The sequence below is a fragment of the Choloepus didactylus genome, chromosome 2 (assembly GCF_015220235.1).
Source record: "Choloepus didactylus isolate mChoDid1 chromosome 2, mChoDid1.pri, whole genome shotgun sequence".
Classification (NCBI taxonomy): Eukaryota; Metazoa; Chordata; class Mammalia; order Pilosa; family Megalonychidae; genus Choloepus; species Choloepus didactylus.
The window spans coordinates 133131524-133156828 of record NC_051308.1 but is presented as its reverse complement, the minus strand read 5'-3'; the positions used below and the strand labels follow the sequence as shown (position 1 = coordinate 133156828).

Here is a 25305-nt window from a genome sequence, read left to right as displayed (position 1 = left end):
CTGGAAAGCAGATCAGTGTATCAGTACTTGGAGAGGTCAACTAAATTAGCCAGAAAACTCCAAAGAAACTTCCATGGTAAAGCACTAACTGCAAATAATGCACCTTGGGAGCAGTTTACCTATGGCCAAGGCAGCTTCTTTTTCACTAAACCCTTGTTTAAGCACTTTGGGGTGAAATATTTCCCATGCAACTGCAAAAATCTGCTTAACAGGCACATGAGGATCAGCTCAGAGCAAGACAGTTATCAAGAAAGGGTTAATTTTGAACAGAGAAGCTTTGCAACCTGCCAGAAGAAAGGAGAGATGCAAATAATGACCAACACTAAATACATAATTCAAGCCTAACACCAAAAGACAGCTACAGTGGGAAATAGTTGTTATCACATTAGCATCTGCAACAGGCAGGATCCTCAAATTTTTTTTTTTTTAACTGCAGAAAGATGAGCAATACACTCTACCTAATGGAAAATAATTATATATTTTCTTACAAGCATAACATACAGCAGCATTTCTTTTGTATTTGCAAGTTTATTCTTCATGATACCTAGGAATATCAGAAGAGCTATACCTAGACAAAGCCATGATCTTTAGAAAAAAGGAGGGTAAATATTTTTATTATTGGGCCACTTTGTCCCTCTTATTATTCACAGATAATATAAAATTTATAAAGTAAAATTTTAATAGACAAAATATGTTCCTATTGACACACAATACAGTAGAAACACATTACCATGGAGAAAAATGGCCTTAAGAATGCCCAGAGAATAAAGAGAAGACATTTAAAAACTAAGATGTATTAAGGATAGTTTTCTGAAATAGAAGTATTATAGTTCACACAAAATAAGAAAAAAAATACGTTCCCAGTCATACATGCCTATAGACAGATAGAACAGAGGAAATCGCTTCTAATTACTGCAGACTCTTCTGCAAAGGATTATCTTGAGAAAGTCAGAACTATTAAAAAGTAACCCAAACCCCTATTTTCTAATGGCCTCAATTCTATTCTGTAGTTAAAAGATTTAAACTGATCTCAAGACACAAGTGAGGCAATTTCTAGCCAGGGGCAACAAAGCTCCTATAAATCTTCTCAAACAGCTCATAAACTGGCACGACTACCATGGGTGTGGTTTCAGTTAAAAGCTGTAATGCTTTGAAAGCTAAACTTTACAACTAGTTGAACACCAGTTATGATGAGAAAGCAAAACAAAACACATAATCCCTATTTCTTTCCAGCAAGGCTACTCTGTATTTTACGTTCCACTTGATATATCATCAAGTTCATATATTCGGAATCCTTTGGCCATGAATATATTTTACCCACAATAATATGTCCAGGTACATAACAAATCTTTGGTAATTAAACTGTGGAAGGCATTGCTTAATGGATGAGAAACATAATTATAAGAAAATAATGACAGGGCAAACCTCACAATGTTAAACAGAAAAACAACAGAATGTTTTCTTCAGACAAATAATTGGTCTCCAGAGAGGACATGTGTTCATAAAGTCCTTAAATCCATGCTTCTATTATATACATACATATGATGAAGAAGTGTTTTTTCCCAAAATGTTCCAATCCCTTTAAAAATGCTAGTTTTTACATGCCAGATGGCTGGTTGATTTTCTTTTGAGAATCGGGAAGGGCCAGGAGAAGTGTGTTGGATGTGTTAGCATTAACCAGGCACCCTGAGGCTGTTCAGAAAGCAAATAACCAGCTCAATCGCTGCTTAAGGAAAGAGTTCGGCACTGGTGGTTATTCATCTCATGACCCTGTCCTGGAAGCACTGCCGAGTGAATGATTTACACGTCAGGACTCCGGCTCCCTGTCACACATTACTTACCAAACTGTGAGGGACAAAGGCCAACAATATACCTGACTTCCAACAATAATGCCCATATACTTTATAATCATCACTTAACTGAAGTCATGAGTACAAGACGTACAATCAGAAACACACCTGGATCCACTTGTCTAGGGGTTCTTCGGAGTCCATTGGTCCGTTTCTGTGAGGAAAAATGAAACAAAGGAAAACAAAGATGTGTTGGTGATTTTATATTATTTATTACTTCTGAAACTTTGGAAGACCAAAGAATGTTTTCCTTTTTTGAATTAAAAATATGATGAAATTTGTTCAAAACACGTGGTTTTAAAGTTTGTTTCTTATAATTTAACATTTTATCTCTTTAACAAGTCTTTCATTTGAACTTTAACTACATTTGATCAGTTGTTGATATTTTCTAACAGTGTGGAAAAGAAATATAATTTCATTTGTCATCTCTGATACTGACTCTTTTTTTTTTTTTTAGGTCATAGGGACTACAGAAAATATGAAAACAAAACCCAGGCAGCCATTCTTGGTTGCAAAAGACTCCCAGCAAAGGTTTATGAGCAATAGCCTTAAACTGATCTCCTAAAACTCCAATTCAGCTATATCTGGCATCTGATGAAACTAGAGGCTAGAGAAGATGTACAACTTCAAATCAAAGATGTTCAGCTCTGATTTTAAGCAAACATTTAAATGAGAGAGGATAGTGTTTTCATTATGGACCAGTTGTATCTGGTTGCAGCTGGTGAACCATGAAAGTGGATTCTTATTATAGAGAAGAAATCCATAAGAAAAATTCTGCACTACAGAAAGTATAGATGAGATGCAAAACAAAAGAGGTTTTAAATTTCAGTTGCACATTCGATTTCATAAGCATTAAATTCAACTCTGCCCAATAACTATGGTAATCTCACTAATTCATAAGAACCTAATTTTCACTTTTTATTAGAAAAATGGGTGAAATGTTGAGTCTATGAGTGCCATATAATTCAGATTGTTACAAAAGCAATTTTCTTTTTATGCGTGATGGGGTCCATGCCTGTATGTGGAGACTCTCTCATTCAGAGCACACTTGGCTTTCCAAAACATGCATTAGCCATGGATTTTTCTCAGGGTCCTTTCTGTCATTGTTTTCATTTACAAGTTAAATGAGTAAAGTTACAGACTACCAAAGGGCCTCAAAGCCATATCAGACAGACTCAGGTTCTCAGATGAAAGCAAATTAGAGGATTTTTAATGCAATTTTTATTTTTACCCCAACTGCTTTTAAAATGGATTTGTAAAAGACTAAGAGGATCAATAAAATTAGCATGGAAGCTACTTTGAGCGAGATGGACAGCTTTACCAGAAAAACTGTATAAAAAGAGTTGCTATGAGTGAGAAGAGGAAAATGTAGTTCTTGATACCCAAGGCACAAAAAAGGGAAGCAGGATGAGTTACAGATTCATATCTGATAACTTGAAAAAAAACTGCTTCCAAAGAAAAACTCTTTCTACCTGAAATTTTATAAAAATTTTTTCACATTCTATATAAGGGCAGTGAAAAACACAACTGACAATATTTTCGACAGGAAAATGTACAATGAAGGGTGTCTTGCTGCTATTTACTTCCTTCCTCTCCTACCACCTTAATGTACAATAGAAGCTCTCTCTCCACTGCTATTATACCTTCCACTATTGAAATGCTTGGAAGGCAAGAAAGAACCCAATCTTTTGCTCTTATCCTAGAGTCCCTAAACTAGAACTATTTAAAAACCATAAACTTCAAATGTAAATAAGAACACTTCAATTCAACAGCAACTCTCTATTACCTTGAATTTGGGAAAAAAATAGACCCCACAATGCAATTATTAAAAATACAGATTCTAGAATCAGAACATCAAGGTTCAAATTCAGACCTGCCACTTGGCACCTGTTTGATCTTGAGCAAGTTAGTTAACATCTCTCAGCCTCAGTTTTCTCATCTGCAAAATGGGGATAATAATAGCACCTATCTCATAGGGTTTGTGGTAAGAATTAAATGAGTTAATTTATGTAAATGCTTGAAACAGTTCCTGCCACGTAGTGAAGGTTATAAAGTGATAGCTTATTCTCATTAGTATAAACTTCATGGACTGTTATGCTAAAGTCAACCACTCCATGGATGTACAACATTCCATGATCAAATATTTCACCAGTATTTTGAGTGTATAAATTCACATAAAGGATAAATTATTCTACTATGTTACTGCCCTCCTACCTATGTTTTATTGTTTTCTCCCTCTCCTGGAAAGTCACTGAAAATCGATGACCCTGAAAACAGAAATTTTTCTAAAGAAGGGTGGGTGGCAGAACAAACAACAATTCAATGAAGTTTGGGGGAGGGGTGGATTTAAGCTACTTAGACTTAGATCAAGTGTATTTGGAGACTTTGAGATTTATTATATCTTAAATTCATTTTAAAAGAATTTTCTATTGTAAACAAAACTTCTTGGAAATGTTCAGAACATATGTTAACAATTTTAAAATGCAAATCCCAGTTGTCATTCTGTGATACCAACATATCTCCAACTCTGAACCGATATTCTCAAAAGCCTGGGACAGAGTTAGACAAGCCCTTGTCTCCAGCAGGACGAGGAGGGGAAGCAGAGGGGCACATCTAGTAGCCCACCCTGGGAGCTCTCAGTTACAGCCCCACAAGATCTTTAGAATCAGTCTTCAGACCCTTCTCAATCTCCTCTGATCTACCTAGAAGGGGGAAAAAAAACAACCTAATTTTATTAGCACTTGATAGTTATTTCTTGCTTGCTTTATTACCTTGTCTTTCTTTAAAAAAACAAGGATCTCTCTCTCTTCTTGTCTCTTTTAGTAAAACCTAATTCTCTCAGTTGATTTTACCAACAAGGCAAGCACATTTCACTTGCTATATGGAAGCTGGTTTTGGTTACTGTACCTGTTTTAAAGGTAGACTAGCCTGCGATAAAGAATGGATTTAAAGCAGCTAAGAGGATACACAATAATAAACTTGCTTCCTGGAGCCAGAGGGCAATTCTAAAGGTCCACTCTAGCATGAAATGTGAGATAAACATCCCAGCAATGGTTATGAAGGCTCAAGAATTCTGTGATGACTGAAAACTAACTTATCTTGAGAACAATGTATAAAATAAAATAAATTTAAAACAAAAAACAAAAAACAAAGAACCAAACCCACGATTGTGGCTACTGGAAGAAAAACAGAATAGGACCATAAACTTGGACATGGAGAGAAAGAGGTCCTCAAGAGATAAAAAGAAACAAAAATCACAGTGCTTGTAAAAGGGTTCCAGACTCCTGAGCACCATATTGAGCAACTGATTTAGAGAGTGAAAGGACCCTCCACCACTGTTTCAGTGGGAAGTTAATGGGTGAAAGATGCTTCTTAATGTTCTTTTGCTACATTACTCCCCTAAACCAAGCTAAGGTTTCCAAATGGGCTGGCCAAAACCAGAGTGTACAGTAATTATCCATGCAAAATAGAGATTATTGGCACATTAAAAAAAAATATACTAATTATATTAAAAAACTAAGCAAGTCACTAAAAGAATTGATGCCACATTTAAAAAAAAATCAATGTGAAAATTAATTCCTTTGATAATAGGCTTATGTGTAATTTTTAAAAGGATAAAAGTACCTGAGAGAATTATTTAATATCATGTGAAAATTATTAACCACTTATTAGCTCACTTTCTTTCTGTAAATATACCCACCTCACATTACTTAATTAAAAATAAAGAGAAACCATTTTCCTAGGAAAAATAATACATATTATCTAATAGGATAAATGTTAAGTAATGCTGAGTTAAAGTTCAGAGCTCTACAAGGAAATCTGTCCAAATAATCTAGTAACAGTGTGAGAGAGTAAGTGAAAGAAGGCTGCTTTCCAAGTCAGCACAGTTACTCCTGAAAGAATTCTTATAGCTCTTATGAAAAGCCTTATCTCTTGACTAAATACTAAAAGAAATTTTAGGTTAATTTATTTTTACTCTAAAAGAATGTGCATGGCCTAATTTTTGAATTTTATTATATTATCCCATTATGATAATATTATAGTATCCTTGATCTAGACTCTAAATTCTAAAGTATATAAACTGATACACTGAATAGATGCATATGAGATTCCTTACATCACACTCGTGATACTCTTGATGTACAAATCATGTATTTATACAAAAAAAGTAGAAACAAATGCTTCTTCTAGGACATCTTGCTGTACTTCTCACCAACTACATAAATGCTAGCTTATTAAAAACATACTAATATACTGCTCTTAAAGAAATATAATTGTTGCATGTTAAAATAATTTGGTATAGAATGTTTTCTACCATTCTTTTATTCTGAAATTCTCAGATTACAGTACTTTTGGTTCATATAACTAATCATGCACTGTTCACATTTTAATTTTCTCTGCTATGGGTTGTTCTGTTTTGTTTTGTTTTGGTCAACATACACTATTTGGGAGGCAGGTGAGAAATCTGTTACTTTGGGTTGAAGGCCAAGGCAATGATTGTCTGAAATTTGCCATGTTTTTCTTTATTTTGTGCTTTTTAAAAGATTTAACTTTATTTTCAGAGGTGTCAGCGATCACATACTTCTAAGACATTAAAAGTAAGACTGCTAAAACAAAAGGAAATGTTATCAGATCTTGATTTGATCAAGGAGACATTACTAATCATGTCTGTGCTCCAATGGAAAATTACTAGAAACATGAAACTACATCCTTAGATGAATGACATTAGAATTTTTCAGTACTGGCAAATGTTGGGCAGTGACAGTTTCATGACAGGAGACACGTAGACCAACTTCCTGTAGCAAGAAACTAGCGAACTATATCCCTATATTAGTGCCACAGCATTGCTACAATATTTGTTTGAAAGTTACCTGAATGAGTAAATACTTAAGATCCTGAAATGTCCCCATCTCACACACAGTCTTACAGTCTTAGCTTAAATGATCACATTTTCCTTACCTAAGATCTTCAGCCAGTGATTAAAATTCTCTGGGATTTTACTTGAGCATTTCATTCACAAGTACTTGCTTGCTTACTCTATCTCTATCTATTCTTTTCATCTTAAATGGCACATTTAACATTCCAAAAGCTCAATCCTGCTAAAGTTAGCAAACAACTTGAAATGCAAAAGTTATATAAAAATTTTTAAATGTTAATCTTACCTCTAGTGGTTTGAGCGCCCCTTGTTCTGAAACAAATGTAAAAATTGGCATTGTCAGTGTAAAATAATTTTATTTCGTTAGCAATCTTAGCTTGCTCTCTGCAGCGTGGTAAAACACTACTGCTTTGTTTTCCTGATACCTGTAATATATTTCCAGAGTCCCTGAGGCTCAGATAGTTATTGTTTTGCAACCCAGGTTCCCTTACCTTATTGGCTTGTCAGGAAAGTGACTCATAGTTCTAAATGACTTACTTCTAGGTTATGCTTAACTTTTTCAATTGCTTATTAAGCAATGCCAATTCAACCATATAACATTCCTTAAAGCAGGGGTTTGCACTAAATTTATAAGCATGAGAGAAAGCTAGGTGCAACCTAACACACTAAGCTACAAAGGCATTACTTTGTCTATAACAATTGCAAATTTAACACAGTAAACTATTGCATATGAATACTTTTTCAGTAAGTGACTAAAACTTATTTTTGATTTTTTGGGTGGAATATAGCTTAGTTTAAAGATGGAAACAAAAATCTTGGTCAGGATTCAATTCTGATACTAATTTTCCTTTAAACCATACTTTCCTGTCTACAAATAGCAACAAATCCCTTCATTATATCTCATCTCCTGGAAATGACTAACGGTTGTAAAGGGCCCTGAGATCTTCAGCCAAGTAATGTAGCAGAAGGGTAAGGGATTGTTCTGAGAATAAGAGCACACACCACACAAAGAAAACTGGTGGATGGTGTTTCGGCTTCCTTTCCCCATACCCACGAGAACACATACAGGTTATAACTTCTCCAGACTGTGAGGCAAAATACCTCACCACTTTGAGCCTATGACTATACATTTCCCATTCAAAATGATCCTCCAAAGAAGAATCTGAGAAGAGAGGAAACAACCAAGAGACACATAAGAAGAGCAAGAGCAGTTCAAACTGAGAATGCCATAGCACGTTTCTAAGAAGTCCCACAGCCCTAGTTCAAGGGGAAAACTCCTACTCGGAAACCTGACCAGGTGCCACAGATTGCTTTCACAAGAACAGTGCCTGGGGCATGGAATAGAGGTTGTTTTGTCTTCCCCTTCAGTTATTTATTTATTTATTTATTTTAAGGGACTACTCCTGATTAATGGAAATGGAAGATCTGTAAGCAGCAAGTCACCTTTCTGGGGAAAAGACATTTAGACAAAGCCTGTATCCTTTTGGGAATTTCAAACCCTAATTACCCTGGCTTTCATAAATGGTGGCATCTCTGCTAGGCCTGAAGTCTGCTCTACAAAGGAGTATTCCTGAATAGAAAATTATTTTACTTTTCTTTCCCTCCACATTAGAAACATGCAAAGTTTCAGGATGAAGATTGCCTAAGAGGAGAGGTTTATAGAAGTACCATTTGACTGGACACCATGCTTAGACTTAGAACTCAGGTTAGGTTAACTTGGATTCTAAACAGGCACCTGTGATACCTGTTTCACTGGTTTGCCCAGAAAGACCTGAACATCCCAGAACAGCCCTAAACTACTTTCTTTTCCTACTGGTGAATTAGAGAAAAAGCCTGAACTGGAAATCATAAACTGCAGGAAGCACCAAATAGGAGGGGAGTATAACTTTTCTTTGCAAGGAGACTGAGGGAAAGTTTGATATTTCTAAACAATCACTAAAATGGGGAAACCACACAACTTTTGGGTTCAGTGTTCATACAGTGAATGTGCATCTTAATTTCAACTGAATAGTATCAACATATCTCAGATTATTTGCATAGATGTGCTTTTATGTCCCTGTGAAGTAGGTCTGTGACAGCACGCTTTAAATGTACTATTTGTTTTGTAAAACCCATGATAACCTATGTAGCAGGAGTTGTCACATTATGCTCCTCAAGAAGAGGAAATGGTGGTATCTGAGGAAGTCACCTAGCCATGCAGCCAATTGCACCGCCTCATTGAGGGGGCAGATCTAGGAGAAGACCAGGGACTCTACTTTCCAAGCTCTTCATGTTTTGCTGTCCAGAGTTTGGCTGCAAGCTGGTCAGCTCCTGGCATCAGTGAGGATCCACAGCAGAACTCAAGAAGGTGTGAGACCCGGGAAGGCATGGATGCAATGGCACAAAGAGGGGAGCCGGCCACCTTACTCAACTCTCCCTCCTTCCTTTCTCCCCCTTCTCTTTGTCTCCTGCATGCTTTCTTTGGTGTCTCAAGAGACTCAATGTTTCTCATAGTTCTGATTCGGTGCACTAAGAACTTCTCTACACAAAGCCTCCTCCATAACCCAGAAAGGAAAAATGAAAAAGGGGCTTTGCATGGATGCAACTCCAATTCCAAAGGCATGAGTCCTTAATTAAGTGGGACTTACCCTTTCCCTGTCATCATTTCCTATCCTCATGACCACTTCTTCAACACCACCACCAACACTCCGCCCCAGGACAGAGATCTATTTCTTACTGTAGCACAGTTTGCACACTCATCTGCTCATGTGGTGATACCACATAAACAGTGGCTCCTTGGAAGTCCGCGCTTTTGCTTCTTATTGCAGGGTTCTGTAAATTTTCTGAGAATGGGGCAAATGCTGAAGGAGTAGAGATAAGTCTAAGAATCTGCTCTGAGTTCAGAAATTCTTAGCCAGGCTCCTTTAGTACATTTTTGAATTTGCTCAATTCTCATCACCACATTAATGCAATAGCTTGCTAACTTGTACTAAAATAACAGTAATAAGAGAGAGGAAAACCCAACTGCAACATTGTTTCATAAATTGTCAAAGTAAAAGTTCATTCGCCCTGGAAAAACAGAATAAGAACCTCTTTGGATGAAATATTTAACAGAACAGTTGCTCTAATTTTGAAGTCTGCAAACCCATTCTTTACTTCCTCTTTGTATGCAACCAAAACTACTATGGCAGGCACTGAGATTTCTAGAAAACTCTTTGAACTCTTTGTGTGTCACAGTTCTGCATCATGGCTCAGGTAATCAGGGATGATGATCATCAAATGTACTTTCGCTGAATTCTGACCAAGAAGAAAGGTTGCTAGTTGTGATCTAACGAAAAAGTCTCAGTCTCTGTCTCTGTCTCTCTGTCTCTGTCTCTGTCTCTCTCTCTCCCTCTCATTTTTAGTCCTTGGGACTTTTTAGGACAGTAATTCAATTCTTCAAGTTTCCAAAAGTTTTTAATCCACACCTTGATTCTACCCTGCAGCCTACTTCTCAGGCTCCTATTGATTAACCTATAAAATGATCTTACTCTTTCAAGAACCTTTCTAGATGATGACTCACAGTCCTCAAGGGGTTTACACCATACATCCTTTCATCATGTCCCAACTGGTTTAACATAACTCAGAGAAGTGGTGTTACTGCAGAGCTTGGAGCCATATTCAATACCAGCACAGGGCTCCATATACATATTTGTGTACAGAAATGATTTTCACTGAGGCTTTAGACTTGTATAATTCATTTGTTTAAACATAAAAATTCAGTCCTATTATATTTATTTTCCAATACAAGTGGCTCTCAGGTCATAGATTATTACACAGTTTGTTTTGTCTCCTATCTGAAGTTCTGTTTCTTAAGACTAAACAAACCAATGTCTAATAAGACCATTTGTCTCAATAGGGGCCACAGAAAAGAAATTATCAGTATAGCTTTTGAAGGTGCCTTGTCATCATGACTACCATGTTATTTCTGTGAAATATTAAAATGAAAAGACAGTTGGACCGATCATATTTTAGAGGCAGTTGCACAAATGCTATGTTCACCACTCAGATTTATAGCAATATATTGCAAAAACCATAAACTGTAAATAATACTTGCAATGAGGTTTTGATTTTAAATACATTCAGGAGCTCTAACAGGGATTCAACTGTTTAACAAATAGTTTTGAGTTCACTTTAATAATGATTGAGATATCATCAAACTGACCAAAGTAGTACAATAGAAGAAATAGCTATCCTTGTTTACACCGCTACATTGATTATTTTTAAAAAAGAGGACTAACTTATATAAAAGACTTCAGGTAATATTAAACAGAAACAAAGTCATTTTTTTGGTTATGAAATCAATGAAATCAACCATGTAAAAGTAATGTGACAAAATATCTAGTGTAGAAGGTGGAAATAAAATTGTATTCTAGAAGCTTATCTCTTATGCTAAAATACTGTAATACTATTTATAAAAAAGCCCATTTCCAACACCAATTTGGAGGGTTGGTTCTAGGCAGCAATCTTGCAGGTTTAAACCATTAGGACACCAAGACAACTTCCTTCCAGTTAGAGGCGGCAAGAGCAGCAGCAGGAGCAACAGCTGGCTTAGATAAAAGAGCAATTAAACAGATAAGCAAATGGGAATCTGATTCAGTTCAATATTAGAGGAGCTGAAGCTTGCATTCCCACTAAAAGAAAAAAGGTATTAAACCAAAGACGTCTGCTCCAGCAACGCTTGCTTTCCAATGTTACTTTCTTTGTTTAAACTGAAAGGATGCAAAGCAAGCTATATCAATCAAAGTCAGAGTAAGAAGGTGCGCCAAGGGGCTTAGCTGTACTTTGCAGTGGAGGGAAAACACAAATGCCCCCACAGGTTGCAGTTGAAGATCAGGCCTTCACGGGTGGTGTACTGTGAAAAAGAAAGTACACCCTAGAATTACATCAGCTTTGCAGTGACTTGTAGAGAGAGCCTCATATAATGTAGCTCAGACCTATTCATTATTAAGGTTGGAAAGTTTTGGCAGCACACTTCAGAGCCTGCATACGTGTTGATCACTGGGGTTGCCATGGTGAATGTGAGAGAGTCAACTCAAGTTCAGCGAAATAGAGGGAGTGGAACTGCCTGCCCTTTATATCCATGCAAATCTTCAAATGTTAAGACATAAACTAATCACCCAAGCTTCAAATGTGTTTCCAAGTTGCAGTTTGTCTTACAAATAACAAAAAAATAAATGTACAACTTTTTCACCCTTCGGATGTACTTGAGTTAAGAATGTGTCATAGATACATATTTATATGAATGAATGACTTCATTCAGAAATGCACTGCATTTTTGCCAAGTAATTATGATTTCCAGGATGAATGAAGTCCAGATGAATTTAAAGGACATAAAGCATGAAATATAAAAGATTTCTGAACCCAGGGAAGACAACATCCAAAGAAGGCTTAACTTCCACAGAAAGAAATGCCTTGGAACTACTTCAAATGCTTAATGTTTAGTATTCAGCCATGTCTTGCATCACAATTAAGGATTATATTTGGATTGGAATATTCCCTTTTTAGGAAAAGGTATAATGCACAATATTAAGTTCCTCTACTTTAGACTTGGTTCTAAGGAGTGGATACATTCAACAGATGAGAAATGCATTCCCTATGGTGAAGGAGCATACAATTAGAAGTAGCAGAGACAGTTGTGCTCACCCAAGTGCTCACTCCCTTTTAACTAAGCTGATGCCATGTGATTAGATTTAGACAATGGACTGTGATCAGAAGTGACACTGGTCACTTTTAGTCCATGGTTCTTAAGAGTAGTGATCCTGGAGGCCATGTGTGGAGACAGCAGAGGCACAAGACAGAACTGGCCTTGACCCCAAGCCACTGCTTAGATGGGAGCTACCTTCAAGGATCACTGAATCCACAGCAGAAAGTGCATTTTTAATAAATAAATTTTTATGTGCTAAAGACACTGGAATTTGGAGGTTTGTTAGTTACAGCATAGCTTAACCTTACAAATACATAAAACCTACGAACAAACCAATTAGAGAACAATTTATTTCAAACTCCCATTGATTGGATGGTCAAGGTGAGGTAAAATGATTGGCAAACAGCTTGGATAGGCAGGAAGGAAAGGAAGACCTGGGAGTGGTAAAGGAGAAAAGGGAGCATACTTTAGGGAGAGGAAACAGTAAGAGCCAATACACAGAAGCAAGAATTCTAAAAAGAGGACTGACTGGATCAAGGAGTAGAATTCTCCAGAAAGAGAGGTATTTTTTGTCAAGTGTTCTGTTGGCTGGTTCACTTTCTTACTACTTACTAATCTAACCCAGGTGTCCTTTGTCAAAGGCCTGATGCTGCAAGATTGGGGAATGAGTCTTCCACAAATACTAGAAAGGAATCTAAAAGGTCTATCTAGATTTCCATCTTTCATTCTTAACCTACTGCCAAGGATTCAGATAAGAGTTTCATTCCATTTATCTACCATCCAGTCAATCTGTAGTCTCTACAAGGATAGAACCAAAACCTAGAGTTATGTAAGCATTTGAGTTTGCCTTAAATCAATACTACTCACATGCTTTAGATTTGGCAATTGGGGTTGATTTCCTCCAAAGTTAAATTCTTCTGAAATGCTATCATGCACTCCTCCACACAAAAGCTCTATTCAAGTAAACTATGTCTCCAACCCCTGATGCCCTCCCTCACATCCACATTTCCCTATAAACCATACCAGCCATGGAAAGCTACATTGCTGCAAGCAATGTCTCCTGGATGCTAAAACAAAGGACTGTGCAAGACTTAAACTAACGTTGGTATTCCCTGCAGGTTAGGAAATGCCCATAAAGTCTAGCATGTCCATGCCCTAAAAATAGTACTTATTTTACCACACTCATATCAGTCCCACCAAGCTCGAACTTGTATTCTACCCACAGTTACTAGCAAGTTTGAAGAGAGGATGTCATTAGCTCCAACTTCCAGAGGATATATGTTTGGGAGAGAGGAAAGAAGGCTGCTGATGGAGCTACAATAGATTCCTCTTCACCCCCAGAACAAGGTCCTTTATTTTTTATAGGTGCTACTGAGCAAATCCTGATCTGAAGGCAAAAAAAAAAGGAAGCCTCCTGCACAGGTTCTTACCATTTCATCCTCCTATTTAACTGACTATGACCATTCTTGAGCAGGAAAGGACAGAAAGAGAGAAGAGAGAGGAGAGGAAGCGGGGGTGGGTAATAAGAGCACAGACTTGCAAAACAGAAGGAGAATGGAGATGAACATAGAGAGAATCAAGAGAGCACGGGAATATGTTCAAAAGCAATCTCTTTTGGAATACTGATTTCTCATTATTACACCTTGGATTAAAATACGGTGTTATCATGCCCAGACACTGTGCTAAGCATCAACATTATCTCACTTGATCCTCAGAACAATCCTCTGATTTCCATTTTACAGACAACAAATGGAAGCTCTGAATGCTTAAGTAACTTCCGCAAGCTCAGGTAGCTAGTAAGTAGCAAAGCTAGGATTTCAACCAGTTCTGCTTGATTCTCACCATTCTCCTATACTATCCTTTTAGAATACAGCCACCATGCCAACTATGGGATCACTTTCTATTCCTCACAGACTAAAACTCATCAAGGCAGGCTCATGAGATTTATAAAATACATTAGCCTACCATAAGCAAATATCGTAGCAATTGTCCTCAGAGATTAAAGGATGAAACGTCAAAAGATGGACCAACAAACATTTGAGCAAAAAATTGTGTCAAGTAGACAATTAAAGAATAACAATAATGATCAATAATATTTCTATAATATTTCACATATTTGCAAACTGCTTCTGACCTTCAGACAGACGTAGGTGCTAATATTGTCTCCTTTATTTAGCAGAACTTGAAGAAATTGCATGAGCTCTCTGATCCCCATCAGAAAAGGGTAGGGCTGTTCTGAGGACTAAATGAGCTAATGTGCAAAGTAAGCACCTAGCAGAGGTTGCAGGTAGGGCAGGCACAGTGCAGATGCTCAACTAATGCCAGGATCTTTTTCCTCGTGGCTGCCCATGCCTAGCACAAAGAATGGTACATGGTGGGCCCTTAAAATATCTACTGAAGGAGCAAAGGGAGAGAAATGTGCAGTGACCTCAGTTCTCAAATATGATTCACACCTTTTCTACAGTTGTCCATTTTCTGAACCCAACTCTGAAATGAGCTATTATTCTCTCTCTGACTCTTCTTCCCATTATCCAAAATAATTCAATGTCCACCTTTTCCTCTGGGAAAATCAAAGGTTGACATGGCTGCCTTTTGAACTCAAGCTGTTAAAGATCCCTTTCTTATGTTCAAAAAGTTTTACTGATTTTGAAAGGTCTTATTGATAAAACACAGAGAAACTCAGGGGAAAAGGACAAAGAGAAAGGAGAAGAAAGAGAAAGAATAAAGAGGCCAGAAAAGAAAGAGAAGGAAGAGAGCCCAGGAGGAGCAGAGAGAGGCAAAAGGCTATTGAATGCATAATTGCCAACAGTCTTAGAAAATAGCTCGTGTAACAATCATGGAATATTTTCTTAAAACCAAGGGGAAAATATTTACATAAAATTCAAAGGATATATGCTCTTTGTTAAATGCTGGAAAACGACAATGTATTCAATTCATGAGCTTCGTGAATTAGTCTGCATGATGTTTACTTCATGAATGAGTATTTAAGAAAGTAAGGGAGAAATTTAAGAACTAAAGATAGAAGTGAAGCATAGTTTTCTTCTGTTTTGTTGTTGCTACTCTGTTTGTTTTGGTTGCATTTGTACAGTTTTGATGATAGGTTTAGATGGGTGGGTTGAATGAAGTGGGTGACATGAAACCCTCCAAACCCTCTTGAAGCCCTCTGCTGCCAAGTTACATTTAAAAGTCACATGAATGTCAAGCAAATTAAAACAAAGTCATGTATAAAATTCACATGAATTTTAAGCAATTTTCTAATTGTGCTTATAAATGATAGTTAAAAAGCAGATATGCTACAATAAACACAAATTAAGAATAAATTAGGCCTTAATTATGTTCAGCAAGTTTTATGTCCTAATTAAAAACAGAATCACAACAATAAACATGACTTACCACCAGAATTAACTCTGCCACAATTGTCTACTCTTCCCAAACATTCTTTGTGTACTCTCGCGCCACACTTAAAACATAAATAGCCTTGATAAAATGTTCCTCTGAAAGGTAAAATTAGAAAGCGATATATTAAAAGGTGCTAAATTCTACCTATATGAAGTCATTAGTGCAAGAGTGGGGAGAAATGTATCACAGTGCTATTCAAAGTACTGTTTTGGCAGAGGGAGAGGACCTTTCTGAAGCTCTGAAGAAATGGCCCAGGTCTGAGGCCTAGGAGAGATCTGTTGTTAAGGCAATATCCCCATTTCAGAACACTTCGTCTGGGATATTATCAAAGTCTTAAACACTTAGCAATTACACCAGTTCCTTTAAGCTGAAAAACAGGGCACTGCAAGCTTACCTCAGCAGCATCTGGCAGACTTTGCAGGATGTCACCCGAGTGAAGGTGTGCATCTTGAAGTCATGGAAATTGGAGTCTGCGTAGTCTGGCCTTATGTTAGATCTATAAAAAGGGAAAAGTAACTTCCTAAAGAAAGTTCCCCAACAAAGCAAAGATCTAGTCATCTAAGGGCTAAATTCACCAAAGTTAAAATGGGTAGAGATCTGACTTGAGCAAAAATGCAATGTTGTGTAAGCCAAAAGCATGCTATGCATTAAAATATGCACAAAAATCTGGTTGTGGGGGAACCTGTAACACTTAAGGACATAAGCAACCAAATCCTCCCCGGAACTGAGTGTTCCCAGGGAACTTTACAGAATGACCACAGAGGTCAACCTGCCCAGAACAAAACAAAACCTGTTGGATAGTCACGCTGAGCGATAGCTGCTTTTCTCGGGCCACATCACTGCAATATAAACTAGCTGGTGAGGGGGGAGGGAAGAGAAGAGGGTGCTGCCCACAGAGTTCATCTTGTAATAGGCATGTGGATTATATAATGATCTATAAAAACGAATAAAATTACTTTCAAGTTTTGAAACAAAGCACCAATCTAATCATTAAGCATTTCTTCCTTAACAAATCATTCACTTTGCTCATAATCCAAATAAAAACTTAAAATTATTTTATTATTTATATTTGGCATTTTATGTATATTATACACATATGCAGCAAAAAAATTATAAGCATACCAAAATCTAACATTCAGTGTACATTTATTATGTGTCAGATACTGTAATTCTCACGTTGCATTCATTACCTCATTTAATCACCACAACAGGTAAACACTAATAATATCATAACAAGTAAACACTAATAATATCACTATTTTACACACAACGAAACTGAGGCTTACTCTAAAGGAAAGTAGACGGCAGAATCGGGAACTCCAAAGTTTGCCTGTGCTTTAAGCACTGATGCTATAATGGAAGGGGGAAATGAGCAGTATTCACGTCAAAATAATTAGATTTTTGTGTCTAGCAGGTATGTTGGAAACAGGTAAACTTGGCCATTTCAAGACAGATTTTTTTTGACATTATTAATAATTCAGCCATGACAGAAGAAAAGCAGAAAAACTAGAACAGGATAAGTTAAAAACAGACACAAATCAGAGATACACCTAGAAAGCTAAAACGATGCTCTCCAAGATGTTCCAAGGAATTTCAGAGATTATAAGAGAAGTTTGAGATCCTGATGAGCTAGGAGTTCCCCTTTTACAGAATACAGAGGCTCTCAACTGCACAGAGCCTCCGTGTAATGAAGCATAACACAGGCAGGCGACCAGGCATCAATCTCAGAGGCACCAGGAGAAGCCTTATGAAAAAACATTCGCAAAGGCAATTGGAGTAGCAAGCAGTGATGCAGAAGTGTCAGAGAGGTCAGCTTTCCAATCCATCTGCTGAATATGAGCGTGCTAAAAATGAAATCAAATATTAGTGCCATCTGGGATTTCTCTGCTCTGTGCTTCTGGTGACCTCACTCTTTAGGAAAAGCGTCTCCCTGCATGCTGAAAAGCACAGCCATTTCCATAGAGGCATTTTTGGGTTGCTGATTAAAAATTACAGTTTTTCTTCAGTAAGGGATGAGTAAAGAAAAGATAAGGATCTAAAAACAAAATTCTCTTCACATTGCTCAGAATCACTTGCTTCTTGTGTCCATAAAGCCATGCATTGAAAAGAACATCAAACCCATTTCCTTAAGCCAGAAAGGGCTGCTTGTTCACTGTTCCCTGAGCATAAAGGTGATGCAGTCACAAGCAAATTGTCAAATAATAGCTTTGGTCCTAGGAACTTGAAGAATTCATCAGCTTGAAGTTTAAAAATAAAAGTAAGTCTCCTTCAGGCAGAAACTCATGTAAATGGGTCCCCAACAGGTACAAGAAGTCTCACTAGAATACAGGTGGAACATCTTTATCTCAGAGTCAGCCCAGGGGGTGTGCTGTATACACCAGAGCTGCCTTTGGACCATTTGTATTTAACACTTTTACCAACTAACAAGGAATGAGCTTACTTTCCAGAAGATAAAAAAGCTACAAGGAGGCTCACAAACACTAAGAGGTTAAAAAAAAAAGAGGCTGTTATGATAAAGAAAATGATTCTGACAATATTGTTAACAGTAGTTGCCTTCAGGGAAACTTGGAGCAGCAGGGTGGCATGGTATGGAAATACTGCTGGAAATTTTTAAAACTGTAACTGCCTATTATATTAAAATTTTTAAATCAAACACTAAAGAATAAAAGTTAACTCTGCGACCCTGAATCTGGCACTGAGGCACTATAGAACATGAAAGTATAGTTGAAGGCATGGATCTGAAATTAGACCACATGGGTTTAAATCCTAACTTGAAATTACTAGCAGTATGACTTTGAGCAAGTTAGCAAGTATATAACAGGAATACTAATAAAACCAAACTCATAAAACGAGGTTATATGTGGGAAGTGTTTAGGGCATTGCCTGACACAGAGTTGGTGTTCAGTAAGTGTGGTTATAATTTATGAATTCCTAGTTCCAAATCCACACAAGAATGATGTGATCAGGATGGTACTTCATGAGAATTTATTTTTTCACAAGTTTTGGAAGCTAGAAGCCCAACATCAAGATACTGGCAGGGCTTGCTTTCTCCTGGAGTCTGGCAATCCTCTGTCACACGGCAACCTCTCTCTACTTACGTCTGTTCCTGTGATTTCTGCTGACTTCTGGCTTCTGCTTCCATGTCCAACTTCCTTTGCTTTTAAGGACTTCAGTCATTTGGGATTAAGGCCCTCCCTTATTCAGTTTGGCCAAGCTTAACTAATAATAACATCTTCAAAGGTCCTGTTTACAAACAGGTTCATACCTACAGCAATGCAAATTACAACTTAACTAATAATAACATCTTCAAAGGTCCTGTTGTGAAAAGATAAATTTAAAGAGCTCCTTGGTAGGTTACGGACTGAGAATTCCCCAGAGAATTCTCCTTCTGGGAATTTCCAGCAGGAAGGCCATTATGTTCTCACTGTCCTTGGGGCCAGGAATCCACATACAATTATTTAAGTACAAAACTCTATCTATATTATGGGGCCAGGAATCCACATACAATTATTTAAGTACAAAACTCTATCTATATTATGATCACCATTACTGTGACACATACATATATAACTACTTGTCAACATACATATGTAAAAATGTGAACAGTGGGTAGAGAAATTATGAATGTCTTTAATTTTTTTCCCATAGCATTATTTGTATTTTCAAACGTTTCTACAGTGAACATGCATTATCATTCCATTTATACCCTTTTTATAGATGAGAAGAAAAACAGTAACAACCACAACAAATATATGCAGGTTTTAATGTGGTTAAGCACTGTGCCGGTTTGTATATTTATGTCCCCCAGAAAAAGCCATATTCTTTAATGCATTCTTGTGGGGGCAGACATATTAGTGTGGATTGGGTTGGAACCTATTGGTTCAGTGTTCATGGAGATGTGACCCACCCAACTGTGGGTGATAACTCTCACTGGATAATTTCCATGGAGGTGTGGACCCGCCCATTCAGCGTGGGCCTTGTTTAGTTTACTGGAGCACTATATGAGCTCAGACGGAAGGAGCTCACAGCTAGCTGGAGCTGAGACAGACATTTTGAAGACTGCCATTGGAAGGTGATGCAGACATTTTGGAGAATGCCATTTTGAAACGCAACCTGGAAGCAAGCAGATGCCAGCCACATGCCTTCCCAGCTAATAGAGGTTTTCAGATGTCAATGGCCTTTCTTCAGTGAAAGTACCCTTTGTTGATGGACACTTTATGGCCTTAAGACTGAAACATGCAACCAAATAAACCACCTTTTATAAAAGCCAATCCATTTCTGGTGTTTTGTGAAAAGGCAGCATTAGCAAACTAGAACAAGCACCATAGGTAATAAGTGGCTGAACCAGAAACGAGACAAATTCTGTCTCAAAGCTTATGCTTCTAACCACAATGCTAAAAATATCACAAGGCAATTTAAAAGCAAGGACAACTGAATTAAAAGTTTGCAACATATGTGAAAATATTCTTGATATAAAAGTAGCCAATAAAAATCAGTGATAACACAGGTAGTGCTTCAAGAATAATACACCAGTCAAAAGTATAAAACTATGGTGCTGCAGCATGAATGGAACTTTTGAATAAGGCACAGGCTACCCCATGCAGATAAGGTAACTGGTAATTTGGGGCTCAGTTACCTTAACAGGCAGTATACTGCATTTTCTCTGGCTCATTCTGCCATCAATAAAATCTTCTATCCTTGACTAATTAAATCAGGACCCTATCCAAACTTATTGAGTGTGAGAGGTGGAATGCATTTTTTTTTCTTGCCAATACAGAGTCCACCAACTAGAAAACCATGGTTCTCAAAGAAGTTAAATTAGAACAAGATTTCATTGTTTATAACAGTGAATACTTCTAAATAAGCCAATGTCCAATAAGGGATTGGTTAAACTGTTACAATAATCTGCCATTTAATATTGCAGAAGAGTTTTTATAAGCAAAAATGAAGTAAGTATTAAAAGTATACAGTAAAACAGCATTCATGTCTATATACATATACAAATATGCACACACATACATGTATATATCTGTTACTATAAAGGGCACAACATACACACAGAAAAGAGAGAAACTAGGACACGTCCACATTATAGAGCCTCACAGCACCAAGTATTGTTCCCTCATTGCACTTATTACAACTTCCCTTTTACATTTATTTGTGTGATTAATTGATAAATGTTTCTCTTCCCCAAAATATTATAAATTCCATGAGCTCAAGGACTGTGTCAAATTCTGTTTCCACTGTATCTCTAGCATTGTACATGGTGCCTAGTCCATCTATTCATTAGTGGACTGTCAAATGGAAATTAAATCTGTAAGAATAAAAATAAAGTTAGTACACAAAATCTATCCATTCACTGCCAAACCTACTAGCAACTGCAGCAAAGAGGAAATAGTGTAAGTTCTGAGATAACTGTATCTATTTTTCTGGCTCTAAAGTCTAAGAAAAATTACTCTGATGGGTTTCCATAAGAGGGACCCCCGGTGTGGTATCTTCGACAACATCCTTTAAAATACAATTGTGTATCTGCCTCTTCTGTCCCTTCTTAATATGAGCCAATAGCATGATACCAAAATATAGCTCAGCAGATAGGGTATATAAATATATATGGATGGGGTACAGGTGGGGCATTAGGACATATTCCATTTACATATCACGTACACAGGCATTATCTCCCCTAAAACTCAGATACCGAGTTTTGGCTACTCAAATATTTTTCCAACTGAAGATTTGATAATTGTAAAAATATGAAAATTATATGTACAAAAGGTAAACATTTGTGCCAAATCTTCAAACACTAGAGCCAGAGGTAGCTGTCCGTATAATTTAGAAGAAATTCCTCAAATAAATAAAAGGTTATTATTACCTTAGCAGATATTAGCCTTGTAGGATTCATTTCTCCATGATGGCTGAAGATGGATCAGATAAATACACAAATCCTAGAGCCCAACTAGATCTAAAGCCATCAAAAGATAGAACTTAACCTTTTGAGACCAATATCATGGTGGGCAGTCACCATTCCTGTGAATCTCACTTAGTAAAGTATTTCACATACTCTTATAACTACCAACTAAGCAACAAATTCAAGAGCATCAGAATATTCTACCCAGGTTGTCTTGTTAAATCCCAAGCACCTCTCTGAAATTTCCAATTCAATATCCTATATTTGCAATTAAATTCACTGAACAGTTAATAGAAAAGTTCAAAAGATTTTATTTACTCATACAATCTTTAAGCAAACTATTCTAAATCCTTACTTGTTTTTTCACAATTTGTTCTCACATCATAGCATACTAATTATGCTGCTGTTTATTTGAAAGGGCAAGAAAATGAAAAACTGGCCCTTCTAAAATCAAGTAAAAACTAAGAATTCAAAAGGGCACCCTCACCCATTTCTAAGGAAGTCAGGAGTCATAAAAAGAATGAAAACAAAAAAAGAGATTTATGGATCACAACTAGATCTTATTCTTTTTATTCCAAATCACATTTAGTCTTTTATCTAGGGAAATGAATAAATACTTTCAAAATACCAATATAAATAAGATAATGTTTGGCTCTGAAAAATAGTATTTTCTTATCTTTTGTATATTACACTGCTTTATTTCATTCAACATCGGCTTTATAGTAATTTAAAATACACATCCATCACTGAATTTCAGTGCCATTGCAAGGAAATTACTGAATGAAATGTAAAGTCAGTTAAATCTATAGTAAATTAAAAGTGGAAAAAATGTCAGACTATATGTAATTTATCACAAACTTGATATTGACTTTTGGCATGTAACAAATACTTTCTATTTTTTAAGTCTCCTCACCAATCAAATATTATATCTGCCATCCCTACCGTAGAAGGCCAAGGTCTGGAAGTGGGAGAAGGAAGAGACCCACCATTTGCTAATTCCTGTTAGACCTATCATTCAAATTGGTTCTGAAGATAAAATGAGAACACAGTAGTGTAATTTTATTCAACTTTATTTATTAAATGATGAAAAGCATGATAAAAATGCTAGACACTACTATTACTATTATTGTTATTGTTGTTGTAAGTGACATTTAGTAGAAAACCCAGAGGCCTCATAAAGGTAGAGTGATACAAATGCTCTATCTACCCATTATCATATCCTGAATCAGCGGGAATAAAATATTTCTTGTAATAAACATTTAATAAATAAATTTTCTCTTTACTTAAAATACAGTTTATTTGGTCATGATTTAGCAAAGTAGTTGAATGCTTATTCTGTGCCAGGCATTTTCTAACACTGGAAATACACTGATGAATTTATCTGACCCCAACAACCATGGACCTCCAGTTAATTTGGATTATTTTGCTTTGCTTCATTTCTTCCACTAAAAGATTGTTTTCCTCTTGATACTGAGGACACCAGAAAGATAAGAGAGAGGTCTCAATGTTCAGTTCTGAACAGCAGGACATCTTCCCACTGTGTCAGCTACTCCACGTAAGGGACAGGTCTAAAGAATCTGGATTTCCCCATTCTCTGGTCACATTAGTCTGCGCCATAATTCAAACACTGAAATAACACGAATTAGGAATGCCAAGCTGGCCCAGAGAATTTACGTGTGTTGAAGTACATTTTAAATTATGTCCAATAGATGAAGTTTGCTGTTAAATTAATGTGTTTTAGAAGCATATGGAGACGGTACTCCTACAAAGTGATATCCGGGAACAAAGGAACAAAATCTGAAAAGTAATCTGATGAGCTTTATAAGGATTTCTCTTCAAATTCTATAATGATTATGGATGAGAAAAAGAGCTTTTTTAATCAACATTCCACCCTTTTCATATAAAGACTCTGTTTTATACTAAACTACATGTGCAGAAGTTTAGTATAAATAGAGCATGAATTCAGTATAAATTTGGCCTAAATTGAGACCACTGGCATACACCTAAACCAAAAAACACTGTTTAAAAAAAGCAAGGACTTTAAAATGTTAACTATGTTTATTGAAGGAAAAACTATATTCATTATAAAGATTACTGTGACCAAAAAAGACAAATAAAGCATGTTTTAAATGACTCAGTAACATTCTATGCCCTGAGGACTTGCAAAAATATCACACTTGATATCTATACTCTACAAACTTGCCATAAAGTCAGAGACAAGACTAGCACACATCGACAATTTGTAAAGAAGGTACGAACCCGAGCTGGACTTGGCAGGCTGTGTGGCAAGCAGGCACAGCACTGCTTTGGTCAGTGGGGACCAACAAACAAGAACTAGAGAGTCCAGAGATAGACTCCTGAGAGTCCCCAGAATAGAGCTGGTACAACTAAAACTTTTACAATGGTAACAGAGAAGGGAGTGGTGTTCAAACATAGAAGCTGGGCAGAGCACCGACTTGTGTAGGGTGAACAGCTTGAGAGTTGATGTCCAGAGTTGTAAGGTGGAAAAGAGAACTATTTGTGGGTTCATGCTTCAAGACCAAGTTTAGGCATAAATTGAGTCAGGGCATGAGAAAACAGGAAGGTAATAAAAATCAAAATAGATATGGATAGGGAGGTGGGCCCATCCAGCAGCAGCATAATAAAGGGGTGACCACGGATCCCAAGTTACTGGCTGCTGTTGTATGTCTATCATAGTATTAAAGAACTTCCCTGAGCAGTGAAGGGGCTGCTAAGAGCCAGCAGAAGAGAACTACAAACAGAGTGAAGCAGGGTTACCACACTGGTCAATAACACTTATCAAAGACTAGGGCCTCTAGAAAGGTTTAAGACCTCTTAAATCTCTTCCACTGTTTAAGCAGGAAAGAACAGATAAAGGGCACAGAGAAGGCAAGGTATTCTCAAGCGGAGGATCCAAATAAGCCAGGAATGCATCTGGTGTGTTTAGAGCCTACACAGAGGAGGCAAGAGGGGTCATAAGGCTGGATAGGGAAGGGGAAATGGGGACTTGCAGAGGGCAGCAAGGAAACACATCTGATCTTTAAGAAGAAGAGAATCATGGTGAAAGCTGTGATTTCAACCCAATGGCAGATGGGCAGAAATAGATGCTGATGCGCACATCTCTCTACAAAGGAAAACACACCACTCCCCGAATGGTAAGAAGTCTCTGCCTTAGAGAAAGGGGAAACTGGATGCTCCTGATGGCTGCTCCTGAGCTGAAAGCAATTTGATGATGTCTTGACATTAAAGTACACAACCTCAACCAGGAATCACAAGCTGTCTTTCAGCTCTGTCCAGCCCAGAATGATTAAGTCTATTGTTCTCTTAATTAGTTGCCTTATATACTCACCCCACAAGACATAGTGATAATACTTTCTAAATACTTCTGAAGAAAAGTCATCTAAGCCTGAGAGTAGACCCATAGTTGCAAATAATTTTACAATGTTTTCTTGACAGATGAAGGTAAGTACTAATGCTATTATCCCTGCTTAAGAAACCTTGGGTTTCTTTAAGGCAGGATTTAAAATATTCTGGGCGAGATTGCTATCTGGTAGTCCAAAAGAACTGACAGCAAAAGGGGATTTCAAGACAACCCTGTTTTCTGCGGAGT

General features: G+C 37.0%; 1 protein-coding gene across 5 annotated transcripts in view; it reads right to left on the bottom strand.

Moving 5' to 3' along the window:
* Positions 1-25305, bottom strand: part of VAV3 (vav guanine nucleotide exchange factor 3) — a 375496-nt gene that overhangs the window by 129363 nt on the left and 220828 nt on the right. For all 5 annotated transcript variants that reach the window (XR_005215287.1, XM_037826497.1, XM_037826494.1 and 2 more), the window contains 4 exons: positions 16185-16286; positions 15785-15885; positions 7013-7038; positions 1959-2004 (listed from right to left, as the gene is read on the bottom strand). Coding sequence is in view for 4 of the 5 variants with exons in the window: in XM_037826497.1 (XP_037682425.1) it covers positions 1959-2004; positions 7013-7038; positions 15785-15885; positions 16185-16286 (275 nt within the window). In the remaining variant the exon portion in view is untranslated. The remainder of the gene's footprint in view (positions 1-1958; positions 2005-7012; positions 7039-15784; positions 15886-16184; positions 16287-25305) is intronic.